This window comes from Crassostrea angulata, chromosome 5 (assembly GCF_025612915.1).
Source record: "Crassostrea angulata isolate pt1a10 chromosome 5, ASM2561291v2, whole genome shotgun sequence".
In the NCBI taxonomy this organism is placed as follows: Eukaryota; Metazoa; Mollusca; class Bivalvia; order Ostreida; family Ostreidae; genus Magallana; species Magallana angulata.
In genome coordinates, this window is record NC_069115.1 from 7,568,758 (window position 1) to 7,593,395 (window position 24,638).

A 24,638-nucleotide genomic window follows, 5' to 3' on the forward strand; every position below is an offset into this window, starting at 1 on the left:
CAAACCCAAGAATGACCTTATCTCAGTGACGTTTGATGGTACGGGCCACTCTTTCACTGCAGCTATTTTGCTTGGATCTGTGGCGACACCTTTTTCAGAAATGACATGGCCAAGATAAGTAACTTCTTTGGCGAACAGGCAACACTTTTTGGCCTTCAATTTCAAATTGGCTTTCTGTAGCCTTTCAAAAACTTTACCCAGGTTTTCCAACATATTTTCGAAAGTCTTACCAGTGACAATGATATCGTCTAAGTAGACTAAACAAATGTCCCATTGTAAACCCGCTAACACGCTTTCCATGAGGCGTTCGAATGTAGCTGGAGCACAACTCAAACCAAAAGGCATTACATTAAACTCAAAGAGACCTCGCCTCGTTGCAAATGCCGTTTTGGGTTTGTCTGCACTCTCCATTTCTACTTGCCAGTAGCCCGAACAAAGGTCAAGTGTAGAAAACCAAGTTGACCCAGACAACTGGTCTAAGGATTCATCGATCCTCGGAAGAGGATATGCATCTTGAACGGTGCAGCTGTTGAGGCCTCTATAGTCCACACAGAACCTATATGAGCAATCTTTCTTCTTAACCATGACAATAGGTGAGGACCATGGGCTATTGGATGGTTTGATGACGTCTCTCTCCAGCATGTCATCTATTGTTTTATCTGCTTCCTCTGTCAAGTGAGCCGGTGCCCTCCTTGGATGCTGTTTGATAGGACGACTATCACCAGTATTGATGTGATGCTTGACAACACCTGTTCTGCCCAAGTCAAAATTATTTTCTGCAAACAAAGAGGTGTACTTTAATAAAAATGCTTTTGCCTCTTCATGTTGTTCGGGAGTTAGAGTGTCTACTGTCTTCTGCAACATTTCTGCCAGATCCTTCCGCAGCATGGTTGCACTCTGGGGATCTTCATCTGACAACATTTTCTGTACTGTATTCACTTCAGAAAGCTGTCCTACTGTGGTTCCTGAATAAATGATTTTTGATTCTTGTTCCGTATTCATGAGTCTTACGGGAACAGTTTCTCCAGGAGAAACAACTGACCTTGCAGTCAAAGCAACTTGCTTTCCAAAAATGTGGTCAACTGGTTCCACTATACTTTCACAAGATGGAATGTGTGAACCTATTGGCACACAAACTTTGCCGGGTATTATGACCTCACTTCTTGGCGGAATGCTAACTGTTTTGGCAGCTGTTATCCTAAAACAGCCAAGGAACCCTTCTATCGCCATTTGCTTCTCATGCCCCTTGATAATGAGTGTCTCATTGTTGACATCAACTGAACACTTGTTTTTCTTCATAAAATCAAGGCCTAAAATACCGTCAATCTTCAGATTTGCAATTATAGCATCATTGTAGCATGTCACCTGGTCAACACAAATGTTAAAGTCTGCTTTTCCATGCACGGAAAGTGGGGTACTATTAGCTGCCCATATTGTTTGAGATACTTCTCGCAAGTTAGGTCTTATTGCCACTGGTAACTTTTTGTATAGAGTTTCTGATACCAGTGTTACAGTAGCACCAGTGTCCACAAGAAACTTTGCCTTTTCTCCCTGTACCTGAACTTCTACATACAGTCCACATTCCTCAACTGATGAGCCAAGGCCAACTGACACATTTGGTCTTCTCGCTGCATTCTTATCACCTTGTGCATCATCCTTCTGGCCTTTATCAAGACTGTCATGTTGTTTCCGTCTTCTGCGAAGCTCAGGGCAGTTACGTCTAAAATGTCCTGTCTGCTTGCATTCATAGCACCTGCGCTCTTGATTGTTGTTATTTGCACGGTCACTTCGAAACCATCTGTCATCATTATTCTTTTGCCTAGAGCTTCTTAATTCTTTCAGTTCTTCTGTAATGCACTTCATTCCTTCTTCTACTGACTTCATCCAGGTTTCCAGCTTGTTATCAACATTGATACCATTTAGCTGGGGTTGTTCATCTGCAATAGCTGTCCTCAAGTGTCCTCTGAGTTCTCTATCTCGTTTTTCAACTTTTTTATATGCCTCCAGTTCTACAGCAAGGCTAATGGCTTCATTCAGATTGGCAGGACGAGATTGCTTGATTCGAATACGAATGTCTGAATCAATTAAGGCATCAATAAATTGATCCTTTGCCAATGTTTCACGAACTTCGCCAGGTGCAGTTGGGTATGCCAAGTTAGTCAACCGCCTGATGGCCTGGCCTAATTCCGAAAGAGTCTCTAATGGCCTTTGTCTTCTTTCTTTAAGTTGCACTCTGTACAGGTCGGTTTGGTTAGGAGGCGAAAACCTTTCTTGTAAAGACCTGACAAGTGTCTCATAGTGTTGTCCCCTGTCCTTAGGCAAGTCACCTAATACTGCTTGAGCTTGACCTCGTAGGGATAATGCTAAAAACAAGCCTTTCTTTTCTTCGTTCCAACCATTGACACTGGCACATGCTTCAAAGTGACACTTGTAATCTAGCCAGGAACTAGAGCCATCATATGTAGCTGGCTTAACTGTCAATTTGCTGTCCCTTTCGTCTCTATATGTTTCATTCAATGTCCTGTTGACATCAGATTTAAGGGAAGGCTGGTGTACATTGGATCTATAAGGCAAATTGTCTCTTGGCAAATAGTCCTTCTCCTTGTCAAACTGGTCTGCTTCAAAGCGAACTTTCGGTCTTGCACCTTGGTATTGGTGGGGGGAGTTGGTTCCTTTGCCTTGGTAGATACGATCATATAGATAATCTGTCCCTCTGTCAGAATACCCATGTCTCCTACTATCTGTCAGGGTGATGTCTCTTGGTACCCTTTCATAGTCATATGTATCATCTAACCGACCAGTGGCAAGACCACTGTCCCTTGATGACACTTTGTCATATTGGCTACCAATTGGCGTAGATTGATCTATACGGTACCTCTTCAACTTTTCTTCCATTTTGTCAAGTGTTTCACGCAAACTGGTCTCAATGTCACCTGGCTCCTTTTCTTTGTCCGTCATAATTCCCTACAAAATCCCGCAGCTGCCACCAAATTTGTAACGTGTCGCGGCCTCGACCAGGCGTCTCGGTCCGTACACGGTTCACCCGAGTTTAATAGGGAATGCAGACACTTGCCAAGTGCCTCTATGATGTACAGAAAAGCTTTAATTCAAAATATACAGATATAGGTTAACCACTGCCTTGTGGTAATTCTCAATATATACAGATATATATAAGTCACTGCCTTGTGGCTATTTCTATGTTTGTCAACTGCCCTTGCCACCTGGCAAGGCAACTTGTCGCTCAGCCACTTGGTAATGCAAGTTGGTCAATCAATCTGGCTATGCCACTTGGCCTATCAATTTGTCATTCGAAGAACCTGACTTAATCCTACTTTAATTAACCAATGTTTCCTACTTACAGAATTCACGGCTGTGAAATTCTACAACACAGTAATTCGCACTCAGGGATTACTTTACGTATGAGTCTTCTGAACAGACTATACAACATCAACCAACCCAACTTGCGACACCATCTGGCTCTTAAACCAATTGCATTATCTCTAACACAAGTGTTTAAGAACATCCAAAAATACTCTCTCGATTTATAAGTCTATCTGACTAAAAAGAAACTACAATGACTGTTTTTGTTGTTTTGTTTTTATATAATAAAAAGACTTGAATAACTCTTTTAATCATTTGACATTTTAATTACACTATTTACAATAATTACTGATAATAAAAATACAAACAAGGGAAGATAACTCTTTCAACCGTTTCATAAGTGTTCGGATAATATTCTTAAAATATGTAATTACTGGTCCTTTTTCATATCATATCCTACTCTGATTTATGTTAAACATGAAAATATATTAAGATATATGTCTTATTTCATCACCTAGCAGTTATTTCAACTAATCAATGATATTCAGAACCGAGTTATCCTTAGTGTTCAACCACGTGAAGAGTGGTTGAAAATATAAACATTGGGTTGCTTAATAAAATCATAGCCATGTTTGATGCTTATGTGTGCATTACAATAAATGAATGTCTGTTTTGAATTAAAACTTAGTATATCGAGCCAATTTCAAGGAGCATTCTGCATAGATGCTATGACTAGGTCAGGTGCGGATCAAAAATTAATCCTTGGAAAGGGGGGCGCTTCTTAGCATGTTGATTGTGACAAGATCATAAAAACCTATTTCTATTGTCCCATTTCTTTCTAGAACTCATTGTACAGCGTATCCACCAATAAATGGATATAAAGTTTAAAATAAAAAAACGTCTAGATTTTATATTTGACTGCAAGTACATGTATCTTGATTCTAGGAAATAGAAACTGAAAGGGTCAAGTAAAACCACGTGGTCTAAATTTAAATGACAAAAACATTCGCAGGGGTGAAATATTTCAACCGAAAAAACTGTTGTACTGGTCTAAATATTCTGGGTATGCCTTTACTATAAGTTTACCATTACCATTTACAATCCACCATTTTGGTCAAATACACCTTTAAAAAGCCTACAAGGGAGAATAAGTGAGGAATTGCGGTTTTATTCACTAGACAATTGTTGTCCTTTATTGCTGCATTCACATTTTTTCACAGCACAACACTTTCTTAGTATTGATGTTTCAAATACATTTATATACATGTATATCAGTTAAACATAAAATACTACTTAAAAACCTGACCATTTTAAAAAGCATATTTCTAGTAAACCCATGAAAACCTGGTTGTCAATGTCAATAGCAAATATATTTAAATCATATTTAAAAAAAAATAAGAATTAAATAAGACTTGGCCATGTTTAGTAACAAAGTTATCCATAAACACGTGATAAAACAACCTTAAGTTACAAACAATCAGCTTTACATATTCTTACTTACTGTATGCAAACAAGAATCCAGAGAGTATTTCAATTGCTTTTTTTTAAATTAGGGTACATTCGTTTCTTATGCATGTATCTATAAATATTTACATTTCAAATATTTTTTGCATGTTAAGGTAGCTCGCGGGTTTACTGCTTGTGAGAAAACCTGTCCTGAAAATTTGTCAATGTGATCGATAGGTTTCAGAGTTTTATTTCTGAAATTTATTTGAGATTCGTCTGCGTGGTAATAATGTTATCGTGATTCAAACACAGTGTCGCTGATAAAATCACGCAACGCCATTTCAATAAAATATAGAGTAAAATGCATATCTTAGTCGAAAACCGCATTTCAAAACTATGCTTCAAACTTTTAAACGATCTAGACGAACTTAATTTTAATCAACAAAATAACAGAAGAGATGATTTTGAATCGATTCATAAAAAATAATCAATATGTGTTCTCGGCCAATTTTTCGCAAAATAACTTTAAAGATTTAAAACATTTCACAAAAACGTATATTTTCATAACGACGTTAGCCTGACGTCATCAATTTCTTACGTCCGAGAACCAAAAAATGAAAATGCGCTGGTTGACAAGACTAGCTGACTATAACACATATCAGAACATGCGAATCCAATTAACATTATTATGAATGTTTTTAAATGCATAAATGCAATTTATGTAAGGTTGTGAAGAGAAGAAACATGGCTACTTTTCTTTTCATGAAACTCAATGAGTCAATCATTCAATGCAAAAATAATTACCATACAACTATTGACATAATAATTTAAGTTTGTAATCGTATACGATAACTAGCTAAAGCCAAAAGAAATTTAATAATTAAATCGGTATTTGAAGATACAGAATTTATAATTGTTAAACGAGCGAAGTTAATACATACGGTTCAATTTTTTTTTACAATATACTTGACTGCACATGGTTTTAGATGAAAGAGTTCCGACGCACACTGTCATACATTATAGAACTAAATGCAATAATGTATGTCACGTCTTTAAATATTTATCACTTGATAATTATAAATGTTTGTATAAACTGCAATCTAGCTTTTTGAAATATTTCATTTTATGTTTTTAAAGATCATTTGTTATTTTTTAAAGAAATGTACGAGTTTGCTATTACGTTCAACTCTTTACGTCGAATCACATTGTGACGTCAGCAAACCCGCGAGCTACGTTAAGTGTGTGAAAAGATACTGCAGTTATAAGACCGTAACACACTTAGGGTACTCAAAGGTTAGAATGACTAGTTTTATTATGACGTCACAAACGTTGAACGCTGTGAAATGCAACGTCACAAGCGGGAATCAAAGTTCACGCTTGTGGCTGTTACAATGGCTCTTCCATTAATTTGAACTTACCCATAGGATAAAGCAGAAATTTTGACGTATAAATCACATTTGCAGACAAGGCAAGAAGTTAAAAAATGTAAATATAAGCATTAAATCCTTATTTTTTGAAAGATATAGTCTCATAACTGCAGCGGTGTGTGCATACAAATTTTCATAACGCGCTAGCGCGCGTTGCTCAATTTGTATGCACACACCGCTGCAGTTATGAGACTATATCTTTCAAAAAATAAGGATTCAATGCTTAAATATTTACATTCCACGTATATTTTGCATGTAAAGCTACTGCAGATATAGCACCATAACACAGACATGGTACTAAAAGGTTTAAAGACGAGTTTTAATTGTGACGTCACAAACGTTGAACGCTGATAAATACAACGTCACAAGCGAAAATCAAAGATCACGCTTGTGGCTGTTACAGTGGCTCTTCCATTAATTTAAACTTACCCATAGGATAGTACAGTAATTTTGAGGTATAATTCGCATTTGCATACAAGGCAAGAAGGTAAAAAAATGTAAATATAAGCATTAAATCCTTATTTTTTGAAAGATATAGTCTCATAACTGCAACGGTGTGTGCAAACAAATTTTCATAACGCGCTAACGCGCGTTATTCAATTTGTATGCACACACCGTTGCAGTTATGAGACTATATCTTTCAAAAAATAAGGATTCAATACTTAAATATTTACATTCCACATATATTTTGCATGTAAAGCTACCGCAGATATAGCACCATAACACAGACAGGGTACTAATAGGTTAAATCACGAGTTTTAATTGTGACGTCACAAACGTTTAACGCTCCTAAATACAACGTCACAAGCGAAAATCAAAGATCACGCTTGTGGCTGTTATTGTGGCTCTTCCATTAATTTGAACTTACCCATAGGATAATACAGTAATTTTGAGGTATAATTTGCATTTGCGTACAAGGCAATAATGTAAAAAAAATGTAAATATAAGCATTAAATCCTTATTTTTTGAAAGATATAGTCTCATAACTGCAACGGTGTGTGCAAACAAATTTTCATAACGCGCTAATGCGCGTTATTCAATTTGTATGCACACACCGTTGCAGTTATGAGACTATATCTTTCAAAAAATAAGGATTCAATACTTAATTATATGATGCACTGCAAAATCAACATATAATTTTTTATTCGTGCGATAACATCCTTTTGCCCAGTGAACCCCCAAAAAAGATGTAAAAATAACCAGTCAACAGAAGAACCGATCTCTCAGCAATTCATTTTTACAAATAGCTTATAAGCAACTGATTTTTATACTTCTTGTTCTGCAACTATTGTAAGACGTATAAGTACGGCCAAATATTTCACCACATTGTTTAAGATTGGCAAGCGTCAGATGATGAAACAGGAGATTATTGAATAACACGGTCCAAGCAATCGAACATTAGAATGATTCAAATTATTAATACTTAATTGCAGCTAATTAAGATTAAATAAAGGTATTCCAGCATTACTTTGATAATTACACGCAAAGTTTTTTGCTAGTTGATGTTAAAAGCACGATGTTAAAGTACATTCACTTGGTATAATATGGACAAATGCTTTTAACTGTACTTTTAATGTTGATCTTTAAAAGAAATCGTGATCCCAAAACAAAATTATCTTCGCTCCAATTCCATATTCTGATTTTGCAGTTTTTAAAGCTGCTGCAGGTATATAATTGCGGTTCAGGATACCATTTGTACCATGTTGACTATGTCCAGAAAATGAACATAGCTTTTGAAATGGCATAGGAAATATAACGAACACTGGCATCAGAAAAAAATTATGTTTCATCATTTTTGGTGAAGATTTTATTTTCAACCATTAAGTAAATAAATATGTTCGTTTGACCGGCATAAGTATACGTACGGCAACCGCGTTTTCATTCTCTTTATTGGCTGTCTGCATCAAAGGGCTTCGTGACTCTCATCTGCCAGAAGATTAATGATAACTACGTAATCTGGTGCGATTGGTACGTACAGACTCAAATAACATTTAGCTGCTTGATGCCCTCGATACCTGGCATTTTCCTATTGGTTTGTTTTAATACATCAGGCGGTAGATGTCTGACGCTCGGAGACGGAACACTGATATTATTAGATGCCTGGGTGGGCAGCATGTACCTACCAGGAGCCATGTATCGGTGTCCTTATAACTTAAAACATATTTATATACGTAGTGAATCAATGTATGTAGCGACCAATATTAACTCAGGTACCTAATATTTAATAAGAAAGTTATTAATAAGCATTTCAATGTTTCATATACACTTCTGATCGACCACGGGCCAAAATATGTCTACAAGCTCACATTGTTTCTTATTATGTTTACATTTTCAAAGTCTTTTTGATTAAACTTCTAATCAAATTTGATAAATGGCTGATAATGGACCACTTTAAAACATTTACTTGATTGTTTTGCGTCCCCAATATGATGTAAATACATGTAGTGTGCACAACGCGAGAAAATGATACGTCACATGTACCTCGGAGCAACAAGCATGGTTTCCATCATTAAAATCTGTAAAATTATATTCAAGCGTGATTGAATTCATTGTATTCATCTTACCAACTTAATATTGTATCAAAATGACACTTATATAATAAATCATATCAATGTCAAAGTTAACGATTTGTACCATACGTTATCTTATTTTCAAATGTACATATGATGAATGCCTTAACATAAAAATATAAATACCGAAATATGCATGTCAGTGCGTAGAGTTTATTCTGCATGTTAGTGTAATATGCTGTAAATGAGAAGGGATCTCACCTAGTGATACATGTACGGTAAAACAGTCTACATAATATTTTTTTACACACTGCAATCACTGTCATGTTCATCAAAAATTGCTATGGAGTAATCTGTGTTACATCACCCAAGTACAGTGCAGTAAATAAAGGACAATAGTAGAATATCACATTATTCATTACAAATTACGTGTTCATGTATATTTAATAATTACAAATTACTTGTACATGTATATGTACTAATTTGTTAACTAATGAATATTTCATTGAGTTTAAAGATTATCTTGTTCCAATTATACTAAGATTATTCAAAAGAAAATTGTCTTCTGGTTTCTCCCCTAATATGTGGGCACAGTGTATTATAATACCAGTTTTTAAAAAGGGTGATGCATTAGACCCCAATAATTATAGAGGCATTAGTCTTGTCAGTTGCTTTTGTAAATTATTCGCATCTATTTTGAATCAAAGATTGTTAACATGGTCTGACGCAAATGATGTAATCACTGATGCACAGTTTGGATTTCAACCCAAACGAGGTACAGCTGAGGCTATATTTAGCCTTTCAAATATTATTAATATGTCAATAAGAAAGTAAAAAAAGATTGTATTGTTATTTTGTTGACTTTAAGAAAGCATTTGACACTGTTGGAAGATTGAAATTATGGGAAAAATTGTCTAACGTTGGTATTGGAGGAAAATTGTTGAATTTCATTCGTAGTATGTATAATAATATGAAATCATGTGTTAATTCAGCAGGAAAGTTATCTGAGTTTTTTAAAAATAACAAAGGACTTTTGCAGGGAGAAGTGCTAACTCCAATATTGTTTTCATTATATGTGAATGATTTTGAAATGGAATTTTTATGTAAAGGTAACATACCAATACAAATTCAAGAGTTAAATCTTTTTGTTTAAATGTACGCAGATGACATGGTAATTTTCTCCGAAACTGCACATGGGCTTCAAGAAATGTTAGATACATTATATTCTTATACATCTGTCTGGGATCTTACTGAAAATGTACAAAAAACCAAAGTTGTCATTTTTAGAAATGGTTATAAAATTCACAATAATGAAAGGTGGCATTTAAATGGTGAGCCAATTGAGGTTGTCGATAGCTTTATATACCTGGGCCTTTTGTTACAATATAATGGAAAGTTTAACAATACACAGAAACAGTTGGTGAGCCAAGGGAGAAAAGCCATGTTTTCTTTAAAGTAAAAAACAAGTCAATTGTATCGGAACACTGAAACAATGCTGTCAATTTTTGATACTTATATTGCTAGTATATTAAATTATGGCTGTGAGATATGGGGCATGCATGCTGCAAATGATATAGAAAAAGTGCATTTAGAATATATTAAATTTGTGTTAAGTGTGAAGAGAAATACAAACACTGCAATTGTATATTTTGAAACTGGGAGGCTACCTATGAAAACTATACGAATGTTTAGAATATTCAAATTTTGGTTCAAATTGTTACAAAGTCAGAATTGTATTTTGCAGTCCTGTTACAAAATGCTGTATGATGACTGTGAATCGTCTTTGGCACCTGCTGAAAATTGGGTTACTGTAATTAAAAATAAACTTTTTGAAATAGGTTTAGGACATATATGGTATGAACAGGAGTATATACATTGTGCAACCTATTTTCCTTTAATTAAACAAAGAATCATTGATCACTTTACTCAACATCTTGTAGAACAGATTATCTCCTCATCTCGATGTTATTTTTACAAGCATATTATTGACCAGTTTTCATTACAATATTATTTAACAAAATCAATACCTTCTACATATAAGAAACAAATTACAAGAATTAGATTGTCATCTCATAGACTTGCAATTGAAAGTGGACGACACACTAATGTACCAAAAGAAAGACACTTATGTAAATTTTGTTCAAGTATTGAAGATGAATTCCATTTCGTTTTGAAATGTCAGCAGTATAGAGAAATCCGAGTAAAATATATTAAGAAATATTATTGGAAAAAACCTTCTGTATACAAATTTATACAATCATTCAGTGTTCAAAATTTTAAAGAACTGTGTAATTTGGGGAAGTATCTCAAATTAGCTTTCAATAATCATGATAATTAAGAAAAATTCTCTGTTTTTTTCGCCTGTTAGTAAAATTTTATTTTATATATATTGTTAATGTACTTTACATGTACATGTACATGTACCATACCATTATTTCAATATTGCTATTAATAATATGTAATAACCTATGCCATAAGATGTATGTCTTGTGCAAATAAAGAATGAATGAATGAATGATTACAAATTACTTGTACACGTATATTTAAAAATTACAAATTACTTGGACATGTATATTTAATAATTAAAAATGACTTGTACATGTATTTTAAAACATGGTTTGTTTTTTTATATTAGGATTGGATAAAGAAATAGTTGAAGAGTAGTTAATTAGAGTTTGGTTTTAATATTTCGTGTATATTTCAAAATAGGTAATGATAATTATGTATATGTATAATTTCCATTTTACATGTAAATGGACCTTTACATTTTGTAATATTATAAAAAATAATAATGTGAAACATTGTTATGTTTTGTGTTCCTGGATGGTTACCTGTTACATTTTATTATTGTTTCAATTATGGAGTACTACGTTTTCATCAAAAGATAGAAGCACAGACTTATAGATATTACTGGCACTTGTTTTGTCAGATGTTGACGTTGTAAATTTTAAACATAACAAATATTTATGATAAGACACCCTACAGTACTCGTTCATTTGGTATCCATCCGACCTTAAAGTTACCCTTAATCTTATCAATAAAAGATCATATATATGATATTTGTAAACACTTGCGGATATCTAAGAGGAGAAAATTACATAGTGTATTGAATGTGGATGTTTATTTAGAACGTAAGTGATAACAACTGGGTCAGTCTATCAACATAATTGAACCTCGATCGTTGGAAAATTATCTACTAATGTCAGTTTTCGTTGATAACTTTTCTTGCAAACACCTTAATAGGCTGGGTCGTCAAAATGATTTCCATCAGATCAACCTTCAACATGCAGGTATGTTTTGTTACTCTAAAAGAAATATTAGATACAGGAAAAAATCTCTAGATTCTAGCTTTTAAGTATTTTTCGTTATCTCTATTCAAAACTGTTCATCTTAAATAGATCAACGCTGTCTATAAATGGCAACAATCATCCATCCCTCTTGCAAACATTGCTTTCAATAAAATGTTTACCATAAATAAGTGACCGCAGAAGATTACTTAACATTGCCATTAAAAATTGCGGAATGATGCGGAGTTACCTTTCGTTACTTACTAAAAACTATTCATTCTTTAATACATAATAGCACCGCTGTAGGGAAAGTGCTGATAAAATTTGTTGATTACCTCATATATCACTAGCTAAACTTTTAAGGAATATTTCAAATTTACTGTCAGAACGTAATAGGCAAAAATGGAATTTAAGGCTCGGTTAATCTGATTTAAACTGGGTCATCTTACTCTAACAGTGCTATTGCAATTTTTACAGCTTTCACGTATGTTTTTTTCGTTTTCATTCTCAAACACTTCTAACATGCGTTTACCGTGAGTTTAACAGTTAAGTTTTGATTCTTCATTTAAGTGAACTTTAGACATTGTCAAGAAAAGAGTTTTATTGTTATTTATGAAAAGAATATCAACCAAACGTTTGCAATCAAATTCGACCATATATATGTACTTATCTCTATGCCTAGGAATTACATTAAATATATATTTGACCCCGTTTTGAAGGGTTAAGTACATGTCATCATGACAGCTAGACTTTTTGGAGTGAATTAAATTTGAAGCGTTTTATACTCAGCACTACAAATTATGTAAGAATATATAAAACATTTAAATCGGATTCATTTTATTCGTAAAACACGTCACCATGTAAAGGTCGGTTTTAGGGACATAGTGTACTATTGCGATTTTTTTTTACAATTAAATGGTACTAACAAAAAAGGCCATGACAAGCCAAAATATGCATTAACTTTTAACTTAATTTGTAAAGTTTTATTTTATTCAAACGTCCATTCCCAAATAAAGTGTATGGGGTTTAGTTTTAAAATCCGCGGCAGTCTATAGTAGGTTTTTATGGTATTTTTGCATTGATTTTTCTTTAACGTACCATGATTGCTATACGTGTAGGCTGCTTTCACACAAGAATCTTTTTTTAAAGTTTTTTTTTTAATTTCCGGAAAAAATGATCAAAATTGTAAATAGGAAAACCTCACAACAATCATGTATTGAAAGAATAGTATTAAAATTGATTTTATTTACCACACACACTCTTATTTTTTATACTATATTTAGTTCCTGTTAGCATGTCTCTATATATTCAATACTCATATATTTTATCTTAGTTTACAAAGGGTTGATATAGCGTAATCATACTATGCCGAAATAGAGTATGGTATTTATCTACAAGTGCCGAGATCGGGTTTCGAACTCTCGGCCCTAAAATCATTACGCTCATTAGCCTAACGCGCTGCCGTTACGCCACAACATCCGATAATGTAAAAGGCGGTTTTTATATATTGGCAGAACGTAGATACATACGATTCAAACTAAGCAATTTGAATTATGAATCTTTCCAAAAATGCCTCCTTATTGACGTTTTATATAAATTACTACACAAATAAATTTTTAAACAAGTTGATTAAACATTTACATACCTGTTAACCTTTCAAAGCTGCTTTGTGGGTGAATCTCCCCCTTACCAACTTGGCTAAGGGGGAGATTTTGCGTAAACGGCATTTTTTCACGTGAAATGCAAATATATATTAAAAATACTGTTAGATACCTTATTTTTTCATTGTAATTAATGCATTTGTAATCATTTCAAATTTTATTATTTCTATGACTACCAGTGTGCAATTACAACTTGTGTTGCTCTACTTGTTCAGAAAACTATGATTTTGTTTGCATGGTTCAAAACAAAAAGTCAGTAGTGCCACTTTTTATATTAAGTCATCTTATTGTTCAGTATTGAACCATCACTGCATGCTGACATCTAGGGTAAACACAGAATATTTTTTTGCGTATTTTGAAGTTCCAGTGAAACCCAGTTAAGAAAATACCAGTAAATAATATTCATTAAAATTATGAATTTATTTTTTGCCTTATATATAGGATAGATTTTTAATTTACAAAACAACATGTATATCTCCAGTATCATTTAAAAATGATCTATGTTGTAATATCTATAGCATCCCTGTAATTCATAGTACCGGTACTATAAACTTTCAAAACTCTTGTGATATACTTTTTTTATCGGTAGCTTGTATAAACACTCAGTGTTCCAAACTCACTTTGATTTTTACCGACCGTGCTGGCCAGACAGAATTAGTCACGACTCACTGCACGTGGCTTGGGTGCTTTACCTGTGCACCTGTTAAGTGACACCACTGGCTGTGTATTGTTTTCTTTGGTTACAGAGTAAAATCAAGATGTTTTAAGCTTTCAATAATTTTTTATAAGGCCTATGCATAACTAAATACGTAACTGATTTAAGTCAAAACCGGAAGTAATCGTAAAAAGTAAACTGGACTATAACATGTCATATACGATGATCACGGTAGACAGTACTTAGATGGATTTTGATATATTCAAGCTACACAGCAGCTTTTTGAGCTCAAAATCAAAGAAAAACCTGCAGTGGTTGTTGAAATTTGCATGTAAAGATTCAGAAGTTTGGGGGGGGGGGGGGGTATGGGGAAGACAAATACGATTGCGGGAGAAATTTGTCTCCCGCGCGGGAGATCTTAGATTTTTAGGCCGTTTTGCGGGAGTCTCTCGCGTAATGCGGGAGGGTCAACAGGTATGAATTTAAAGAACATTGTATATAAAAATGCTTCTAATGACGCTTGATAAAAATGTACAAGAAAAAGTTCAATGAGATTTTCTCTGCCAAACAGTTTTACTTTCTCGGTAAGGTCAATTATGAACAAAAAGGTTCGTTGATTTTTTTTAATTGTACAGCAATTTGTTTATTAAGATCAATTTCAATGATTAATGTGAAAGAACAAACGCTTGCTCTGCCGATGATTATTTGCTTTTATTCTCATGTACTATGTATCAAACCCAGACATAGTATATGCACATCACATCACTATTATATAAATAGCGACATAGAATACTGTAGACTATAGATATTGTTCTTTTAAAAAATTTCCTTGAACAAAAACTTCTCACATATAAAAATTCAAATTTCTAAAACTTTGTATAATTTTAATGGTAGGAAAATGATGAATTAAGTTCCTTATTGGGATGGTAAAATTTTTGCAATGGTCATGTTTGAAGTCAGCTAACGTTTATATATAAATATTAATCTACAATACATAAGTAAAATTTCATAATACCTTACAATTAACTCAATCAAACATACAATCATTTTATGCATGTCTTTTACAATCTTATGCTATGCTATGATATAAAATTTTAAAGATACATGTATGATTTGAGGTTTATTGCACTGCTTTGAGATTTGTATGACTGCCTATGTAAAAATTACAATAATGGCTTGATGATATAGTATTCTATGATACGCTTTATTATTCTATGCTATGCCGTGCTATGATATTTGATTTAAGACGTCTTTGCATACAGCTGAGTTCCAAAATTTTCGAAATAAAATTAAAAATAAAAATGAAAGTTGACCAGTTATCTGCAATGTAAACAATTTGTTCTAAAAACATTAAAACCGAGTTATAATTTTATTCTATGCTATGCTATGGTTTGCTATGGTATGCTATGACGATTAAAAATCTAAAGGCATGTTAAGAGACTGTAAGCTATTGCATAAAAATCGATTGCTAAAGTATGAGATTTAAATGCTATGTTATGTTGTAATGTATGTCGTAAAAATATGTTTGACCTGACTGTGGCATTTCAGTTCAACTTGAATTCAAACGCATATCAAACATCGTATATCGAACACCTAATATGACTGGCATGAAAATATGTCATTTTTAATTATAAACTCACCTACTAGTAGTTTATAATAATGATGATTTTCTTTTGCTGAAAACAAACTATAACATTAACTCAAACAAAGAGTAGCTCGTTTTCTTTGTTGTAGTTTGGTTATGATTCTCAAGAAAACTGAGTAACAAGCTGTAATAGGAACTTAAAACTAACTTTAATGAATTATAAAGCCTCTCTATGAAGATTTATCTGTTGAAATATTCACTAGAGTACCAAAATCAAGACGGCTAGTTATCCAAATTAAGCACAGTTTTGATAGCACGTTCCATTCATTGTATATGCAAGCTTTTAATTACTTTTTTTGGTAACCTTAATATATATCCGGCCAGGACTACAATGTTGTACCTTTAATTTCTACAGACTGTAAAATAAGCCTTTTAAATACAGATACGTTTAGTTATTGCCATCATACGGTTGCCATTTTAGGTGATTATTCAAAGCATTTTACTTTTCTTTTTCTATAAATCCAATTAAAAAAAAATTTTAAAAAACTCCACTGTAGCTATAGGCTACTTTTTTGGATCTTTTTAATGTAAAGCTTGGGCATTTAGGTGCCAGAAATTAAAGGGGCATGGCCAAGATTTTGGTCAAATTTTATTTTCTATTTTTATTAAATACAATGCCTTAGTAAGGCATATCTAATGATCAACAAAAATTTAAGCATCAGTTTTAGAGTTAAAAGCAAAATACAGAGCTCACAATTGTTTTGAATCAAGGCTCGTCCATATTTTTGTTTACTTTATTTCATGCATATAATACCATTATTTATACACCGGACTGACTAAAGTTTCTTCGGTTTTTCATGACCTTGACAATAAACACACGGCGGGTGCGACCAGTCGGCAGGGGATGCTTACTCCTCCTAGTCACCTGATCCCATTTCTTACTTTTTAGAGGTCCGTGTTAATTACTCTGCTTTGAATTTGTATTTTGCATTATGAATTTTTGAGAGGTTAGCAGTTAGTTATAATTTTTTTATTGGTTAAATATACGATAAAAAGCTTTTTTAAGCACATTTTCTATCTATTGATTAGTTTTGGACATAATTAAACAGTTCCTAACAAGGATCTGTTAATTCTTAATCTCACTTATAACACGGCAATTAACACTCAAATTTTATATGGCCATTAGAAATGCCTTACTAAAGCACTGTAAACATTATAAACAAAAAATATATTTTGAAAATCGTAACCATGCCCATTTAAATCACAAAAGGAATGTATAGACTTGTCAATCCCTCGAGCCTTGCAATAATCGACACTTTTTTTTAACATTGAATGCTTTTTTGTATTTATACATCATGAAAAACAACACAAAGAGTATAACTGAATATGTTAAGTGAGATACAAACGTTGACAGCAATAATGAAATGACATTAACAAACCGTCGATGTATTAGTATTCTCCTTTCCTTCTGTATAACTTAAAAGAATTGAATTATTTTATAAAGAAAACAAAACGATGCTTTCATGACGGAGGTTCTTGTTAAAAGTAATATTTTTTTCACAGAAGATTGAATTAGAAAAGCTGAATAACTTGGAAACAGAAATTGACGTTGCCTTTGGTGGAAACAACACTGCAGGATTTTTGCAATGTGTTACAAAACTGGATAGATTGACTACAAATGAAACAGGCACGGGGAATCATTATCACAAGCTATCTCTTGCAATCGATTTGCTATCTAAGGCCTCTAGACTTTCTGTATTACCGGCGGGACTGGTGTTCTCAATATCAATGGCAGCCATTTTAAAGCAACTTGGAACAACTCTCATAACCCCTGCTTTCCCTTCAGGGAGGGATAAGATATACACAGCATTGCTGCACTACCAAGATTCAGAGCTTAATGCAGAAGCGGTAGGTTTGAAAGATTTGCTTTTCACTACACATGCCTATTTGAACGAGATCAGCGACCGAACCAATGAAACTCTTGTACTTAAACTAGAGGACAGGTTTCCCACCAGTAAAACCGTGATGTTCTTAGGAAACTTAAAAGCTAAGACGTATGAACTACTGACACAGCCTGATATACCGTCTGCTGAACGAGCAACAGTCTACATCAATCTTTATTTTCAACTGGCAAATCTGCGCACTCTTGTCTTGTGGCAAGTTTTCTGCATCAAGCTGCGAAGTGGCTATGATCAACCAAGTACTCAAGGAGTTCTTGCAATAATAAATGAAAACACTAGAGACGAGCTCGTTGCAAGCAACGATTAGGTTTTCCGTCGTAGCTGCGTCATACTTGTGACGTATTACAAAAAATTGATAGCTGACCATAGTACAATATTAGATGTGTAAACACTGAGAAACAAAGTATTATATTTCTGTGACCGCGTAGATTTTACGGTGATAGAGAATTCGTCTGGATCTGCATCGGTCGTGTGCAGTACGAACCGGGTGAGGGAATGTTGGCGTAAAGTGTAAAAGGTATAAGGTTGTGGCGCGCTGTGGGCCGTAAGCTAAAACGAAGGGTAGGTCTGCCGTATTCCCGAAGGTCCACCAGTTTACAGTTCCACAGAAATAAACAGGCAATTGATGCAGGATTCCACATTATTGGACGAGACTCAACGATGGCAACATTATAACAATTTAACAGACAGACATGTTACAAGCAAGTCGGATATGGCCAGTAGTGGCCTCCGGACTCAAGACTCTGGGAGAGTCGGACGTGGACGGGGCTGGCCGCCGTATTCCAGACTGCGCATTGACAATTGTACATAACTATTTATAAGAATCTTAACAATGAGTATAAATTGACAGGTAATGATATAAGTAAGCTGAGTGAAAGGTTCACAGATATAAAATAATTAAATAAACTCAATGAGTCTTTGATGTCCAAGAAATGAAAATCTGATAATTTCACAATGTTGTTTTGAGAGATTAACTGTCCTTGAGACATGACACTCTGTCTCTTTGAAATCACATATAAAGTCTGAAAAGTGTCAATCACTAAATAAAAAAGTAACTTTGTAAAAAATAAACTGTGAGAAAAAATTACGAAACAGATGTTGAATTTTACAAGTAAAGTAAAAAAAAATTATAATTGAACAGTGCATTTTGCACGATGATACTACATGTTTATAAGCAAATACAGATCTTAACACGTTGTCTCTAGTTTGATTCGCCGCATTTTATTCACAGAGTGGGACTGTGGTTATGCCCGGTACGAAGGTAAAAAGACCATTGGCAAACGTTTTACACGCATTTTTACCGAACGCAAGCGCCAATGAATCTCTTAGTATATATGCGGAGATCCTGGAAATTTTACAGGGGGTTTTGAAGAATAATTTTGTATTTCGAGGAGGGGGAACATGCGCGGATCAGAAAATTTTTCCGGGGTGGGGGTTGAAAAGTCAGACGGTTATTTGAGTTTGCCAAGGGATGTCCGAGGCATATTTGGTAAGTTTATGATGTATACGTAATTGAAAGAAATTTCGCTGGGGGGGGGGGGGGGTCTGGAACCGTTCCCCTTCTAGATCCGCGCACGGAGAAGACCGATGACAGTAATTTTACTGTAATTTTAACCATTTTTATTTAATTATTCATGTTCATAATTATCAGAAAACCAATATTACCTTTCAAAGCAGTTAAAACTTAAAACTTAGATACGAACCATTTAGTCTCGGTGAGTATTGCATCTGCGTACGAAAATAATGGCAATTTTCAAGAAATTCGGATGGACGATCTGTGTCCTAGGTCGTCCATCCGATTCTTTTTCTGACTAAAAGCTACAGACCTGCAGTTAGAGATTGTCAAACTCTTATTGATTATGTCAATTTGTTTGTCTCAAAGAATCATTTTTTTAAATCAATAAAGTTTCACCTTAAAAAAAAAGAAAGAAATCGGGCACAATTTTCAATGTTAGCATTTTACAATTTTATGGTCTAATAAAATTTCAAGAAACAACTCTCCATTGCTTTATCCAAAATATTGCATGAAAACAAATTTACATCGCATTTTTAAATAACAAAAGGATATTCAAAATGAACTTGGATTAACCGCTAACAAACAGGCATAAAGAGAGACTGAGAACCAATTTCTTCTTTTTTTTTTTTTTACATCAAAAGAAATTCAAAAATAAAATTTGTTAATTATTTTCGATTGCTAAGGCTACAGCGTATTTGATGAACATTGAACAACATTTTTTCCATGCCACTTTTTTCCATGGAAGATAGCGAATACAAGTATAAAGCATTTATAAAATTGATTTAATTACCTCTTTAGAATTGTGTATGGAATAAATAATTTATAAGTTGCTGCTGAAGGTTGTTTGGTATTTTCGTTTGTTTTGCAAGTAAAAAACCTGAAACGCGGGGCAAGTCATAATTAATATCCCTAATAACCGTAACTTAAAACTAGCGGCTTTGGATTCAAATATTATCGTATACGAATATTAAGTTCACTTTTTAAAATCATCTCCACGATGATAATTATATTATATCCATCGCAAATCAGTATTTTTTTTTTTTTGGCTTTAAAAGAATTGTTCTCTAGGGAGCAATCCCGCGTTCGTATTAAATTGTCAGCGTACATTTGTCATGTCAGTAATACACATTGTGCTTTATAAGACGGTCGTGTATACGTATTGTAGAAAAGTTGAGTTTAATTGCCATGCATTGGAACCATTTTATCAACACATTTCCCAGTACTGAAACAATTCAAAATGTCTCTGTTACAGTAACACAGTGGGGCGTTAAACGTGTACGTCCAGCTCTACAAGCACATGCACAGTCGTCTAGGCGACGGCCTGAATACAGCTAGCGACTCTCCTATCGATCGGTTACCTGAGTCTCGTAATGCATCTAAATATAGACAGGGGCACAGTTATGAAACAAACAACAAAAATAAGGTCAAAGAGGTTCATCTATATGAAATGAAAATGTACATATGAATAAAAACATTTGGGAATTTTATGTGGAATTATTTTTGCGCGCTACATGTATCAGTTAGTGCATTACAAGAAGCCCTTTCATAACCTCATAAACGTGCGCACCCCCACATAAAATGGACCGAACTGACAACAATTGTTTCTGCAAATACTGACTATAAATAACGAAAACATTAAATTGAATACTATAGAAGGATTCAAAATTAATTTCTTTACAACTTTGCTAAAATAATGCATAAGAAATTTTTATTCCTTTTTAAGTTATTGACAAGAAACTTTGGACGCCTCTAACTACCTAATTATAAGGGCCAGCCCCTTTTTCGGTATACCGAATGAAAGGTCTGGGTAAGACCAAGAAATTTTAAAATACATGTTATAACAAATTTTTATCAGGTAGAAAACTAACACGAAAAATACGCGATTTTTTAAAAAAAATTTTCTTACCTTTGTTTCAACATCTATACCACCCCTTTTATTTGCATTTAAATAATAAATAATATATATCTCGCACAAATTCAATGTATTAGCTTCCAAAGCAGCCCATCTTTGAGACTCTGCCAGTCATCGTTAAAGCTAAATCCCCTGGACAAAAGAAGTCGTTAAATTTTACTAAAAGGGGAATAACTCAAAACTGGATAGGGATTTTCCTCAACTAAAATATGCAACGACAACATCACGCGACATGTTATCAGTCCTGAAAATTTCAAAACAATCGATGAACAAACGAGCGAGATATTAAGGATCAAAGTTGGCGTCTAGAAGAAAAAAATAATAAGAAGAAATTTGAAAAATTTTCAGAATAATAGTAAGGTTTTCCGCTCCCAGCGGAAAACCTTAACTATAAGTCAGATTTTGAAGTTCTTACATATGTTACGGTAACAAGTTTCCAAAAAATTGTGTTTCTCACAATATTTCATCCAACAGAAAACAAAATTTTTTTGAATTATCTTCGTCTTCACAAAATCAGAATTCCAAGTTTTAATCAAGATAAATTAAACTTTCTTCATCGAACATACAACATTGGCTCGATAAAATGGCCGGGATGGAGATTGGAAATGTCATCAATGTACCAATTAAGGCCCTTTACGTTTAACTAACACTACGCCATCGGATGGCTGCGAATTTAGGTTTGAATCGGTGAAACACAGAGAGTTGGACAACATATTTTACATTAAGTCAAAGAAATGGCAGGATTATTACGTTTACTTGAGTAATAGCGGGATATGCTTATCTATGCAAGGACAGCCAGGACCTGAAGGACAATGGAAGATCGTAAAGTTGGAGGAGGATGACAACACCTCGAAGTACATTTTATCCACTCTGAAATGGCCATGTCATTTTATGTTCATGGATTTCATGGGAATTGTAAAAACTACTAAAAATCTAAGTAAAATCAAAGACAAAGGAGTTTGGAAAATCGTTGATACTTAAGGAATACGCATGTAACGACGCTCTTTGCCTTTTTGTGATACTAATTTACTGCTAAACATACACATGCTGTATTTGACTTCAGGTAATACTTAATAAAATCTACATGGCTGCATAACAACATCACAGCAACGTGAATTTCATTGAAATATAATTAAAAAAGTGTACTTTTATCATGAGTAACATGTTTTTTTCAAATATGGATTAAACCATTATTTTCAAAGATATGCAAGTTTCATATAATAGACTAAGTGCAGAGCTTTGAATTATTAATTTTATGACATTTATGCTTTCATGTTACGGTAATCCTTTGATAAAGAAAGTGGATATTTTTCTAATATGATAACTATTACAGGGGACTTGATATCTTCTTGTTAAAATAAAGAAAATCTTTCAGATTAATTTTTTTAAACTCATTACTAGTATAACATGTAATTTATACCTAGTTGAATTTACAAAAATAACAATTTATAACTACCCATCACATTCAATGTCCAATAAAAAAACGACCAGAGAGAATAAGTATGTAGACCATTATAATTGGATTACACTGTTGACATACAGTTTACATATAGACAAATAGTTTCGCCCCGCATTTGAAAGCCCTTTAAATTGGTGATTTAGAAATTAAACGTATATTATCAGATTATTCAAAGATGGAAAAATTAATTTTGCTTGTTACGGATGTTGTTTGCCCGGGGTATTTATATAATGCTACATGTGCTTGCCAAGTGATTCGCATAATATGAATTTTGGAAAACATGCTTGACGTGACTGCATATTCTATTTCTCTTGATTTATTCAAATGTATTATATTACTTGCAAACTGTATTTTCAACATATCTTGTTTCTAATAACTTATTTTTGGATCGGTTATATATACAGAGATTTAGGGCAAATTAACCATGTCAGGCCATATGTATACAGATTGTTTCTGATATATCAACATCTTTCTTATGTATCATATCTATTATACAAAGGCCCAACCACTCTGTTCATTTTTATTTATTTCAAACATGAGGGTTACGCATGTACAAACCAGAGTATAGTTTTCTGTTCTTTAGTTTAAAATCCATCGATGATATGTCAATCATTACAATAAGAATTAATTCAGAGCTATAAACACAAAAAAGAAAATTCAATTTTGATTCACTTTTCCTATAATTCATATCGTAAAAATGACTGATATCCTATGTACAACGATCTAATCCTTTATAAGCTTTTATCTATTTATGCAATCACATTCACAATTTTTAATCGAGGACTAGGACCTGAATGTACCTATATTTAATCTGGATTAAAACAATTGATGAATAAATGAGTTCCTTTTCTGTAATGATTATTTAAGTAAAATGTAATTATTTTTTTTTTAATTCAACTAACTTTGTTTACATTTTTTTTTTAGCAAAATGAAGGTATAAATTATAATAATGCTACACAGGACGATGGAATGTCATTCAGTTTTGTAGGTATTATCTAATGGGCTGAAACAGGTAACTGAATGGCTAAGTTATGCACTTCCTTCACTTCCCAAATGGCATTTTCGTCCGGTTACCTTCACTATTTGGGGTTAACAGGCAATAGGATGTTATCTGCCTCTGGTCTCATCAAATATGACAGAAATTTATTTATTTTACAACGATTGAGAAACAAGTTCAACAACTAGACACGATCTCGTTGCGAGCAACGAGGAGGTCTTCCGTCCGCTGAAGACGGAAGACCCTAATAATAAAAACACTGTTTTTGTCTAAATCTTAATTAAAGAGTGTTTTTCAATTTGTACTATAGTCCAACACCCTTTTATGTTGAATATTTTAGTTAGAAAATTAGATAAAAAGGAGAGAAAGAACAAATCTTGGCTCCGGCGAGTTTACAACACACAGCCTTTGCAGGTGTCTCAAAACATGGCTGACGCGAAATAACTCCCGAATTTGTCTTTGAATTTTGGAAGTTTCCGCCCGGGAGAGGAGCTGAGTTTTTGTATGAGATGAAAAACAACGTGTAAGATGTCTGACTATTCAGGTTTGGTAACAGTGCGAGGTCATTTGAAATATTGATGCGTGTTTGTGTCTGGAGGGGGGGGGGGTGAAAAGACCCGAGCTTGATTTTCGTCTTAAATAAATCGAAAATAGAATTTTGAGGTGTGGATCTCAGATTCGGTTAACAACAATTAGGGGAAGTCCTAAAACAATGACTGATGCATTTTACCCATGTATTTCAGTGTTGAGAATGTTTTTTCGTGTCGTTTACTATTATGTTTGACTGTTTTATTTCAGCAGGATTGATAAATTCTTTATAAATGTAGAAATAACGAAATCAGTAACACGTAAATTTATTCGGTAAAAATTTGATGACAGTAATTTCCACAGTTGTAACATT

The 24,638-nt window shown here is 33.6% G+C and overlaps 1 protein-coding gene and 1 pseudogene across 1 annotated transcript; both read left to right on the forward strand.

Moving 5' to 3' along the window:
- Nucleotides 1-11,887: 11,887 nt before the first annotated feature.
- Nucleotides 11,888-19,343, forward strand: LOC128184957 (uncharacterized). The gene is made up of 2 exons (XM_052854608.1): nt 11,888-11,994; nt 17,456-19,343. Exons 1-2 carry the CDS (start codon nt 11,962-11,964, stop codon nt 18,158-18,160), a joined length of 738 nt encoding a protein of 245 aa, XP_052710568.1. The 5' UTR covers nt 11,888-11,961; the 3' UTR covers nt 18,161-19,343.
- LOC128183728 (uncharacterized) lies at nt 18,841-22,272 on the forward strand (annotated as a pseudogene).
- Nucleotides 22,273-24,638: the final 2,366 nt, after the last annotated feature.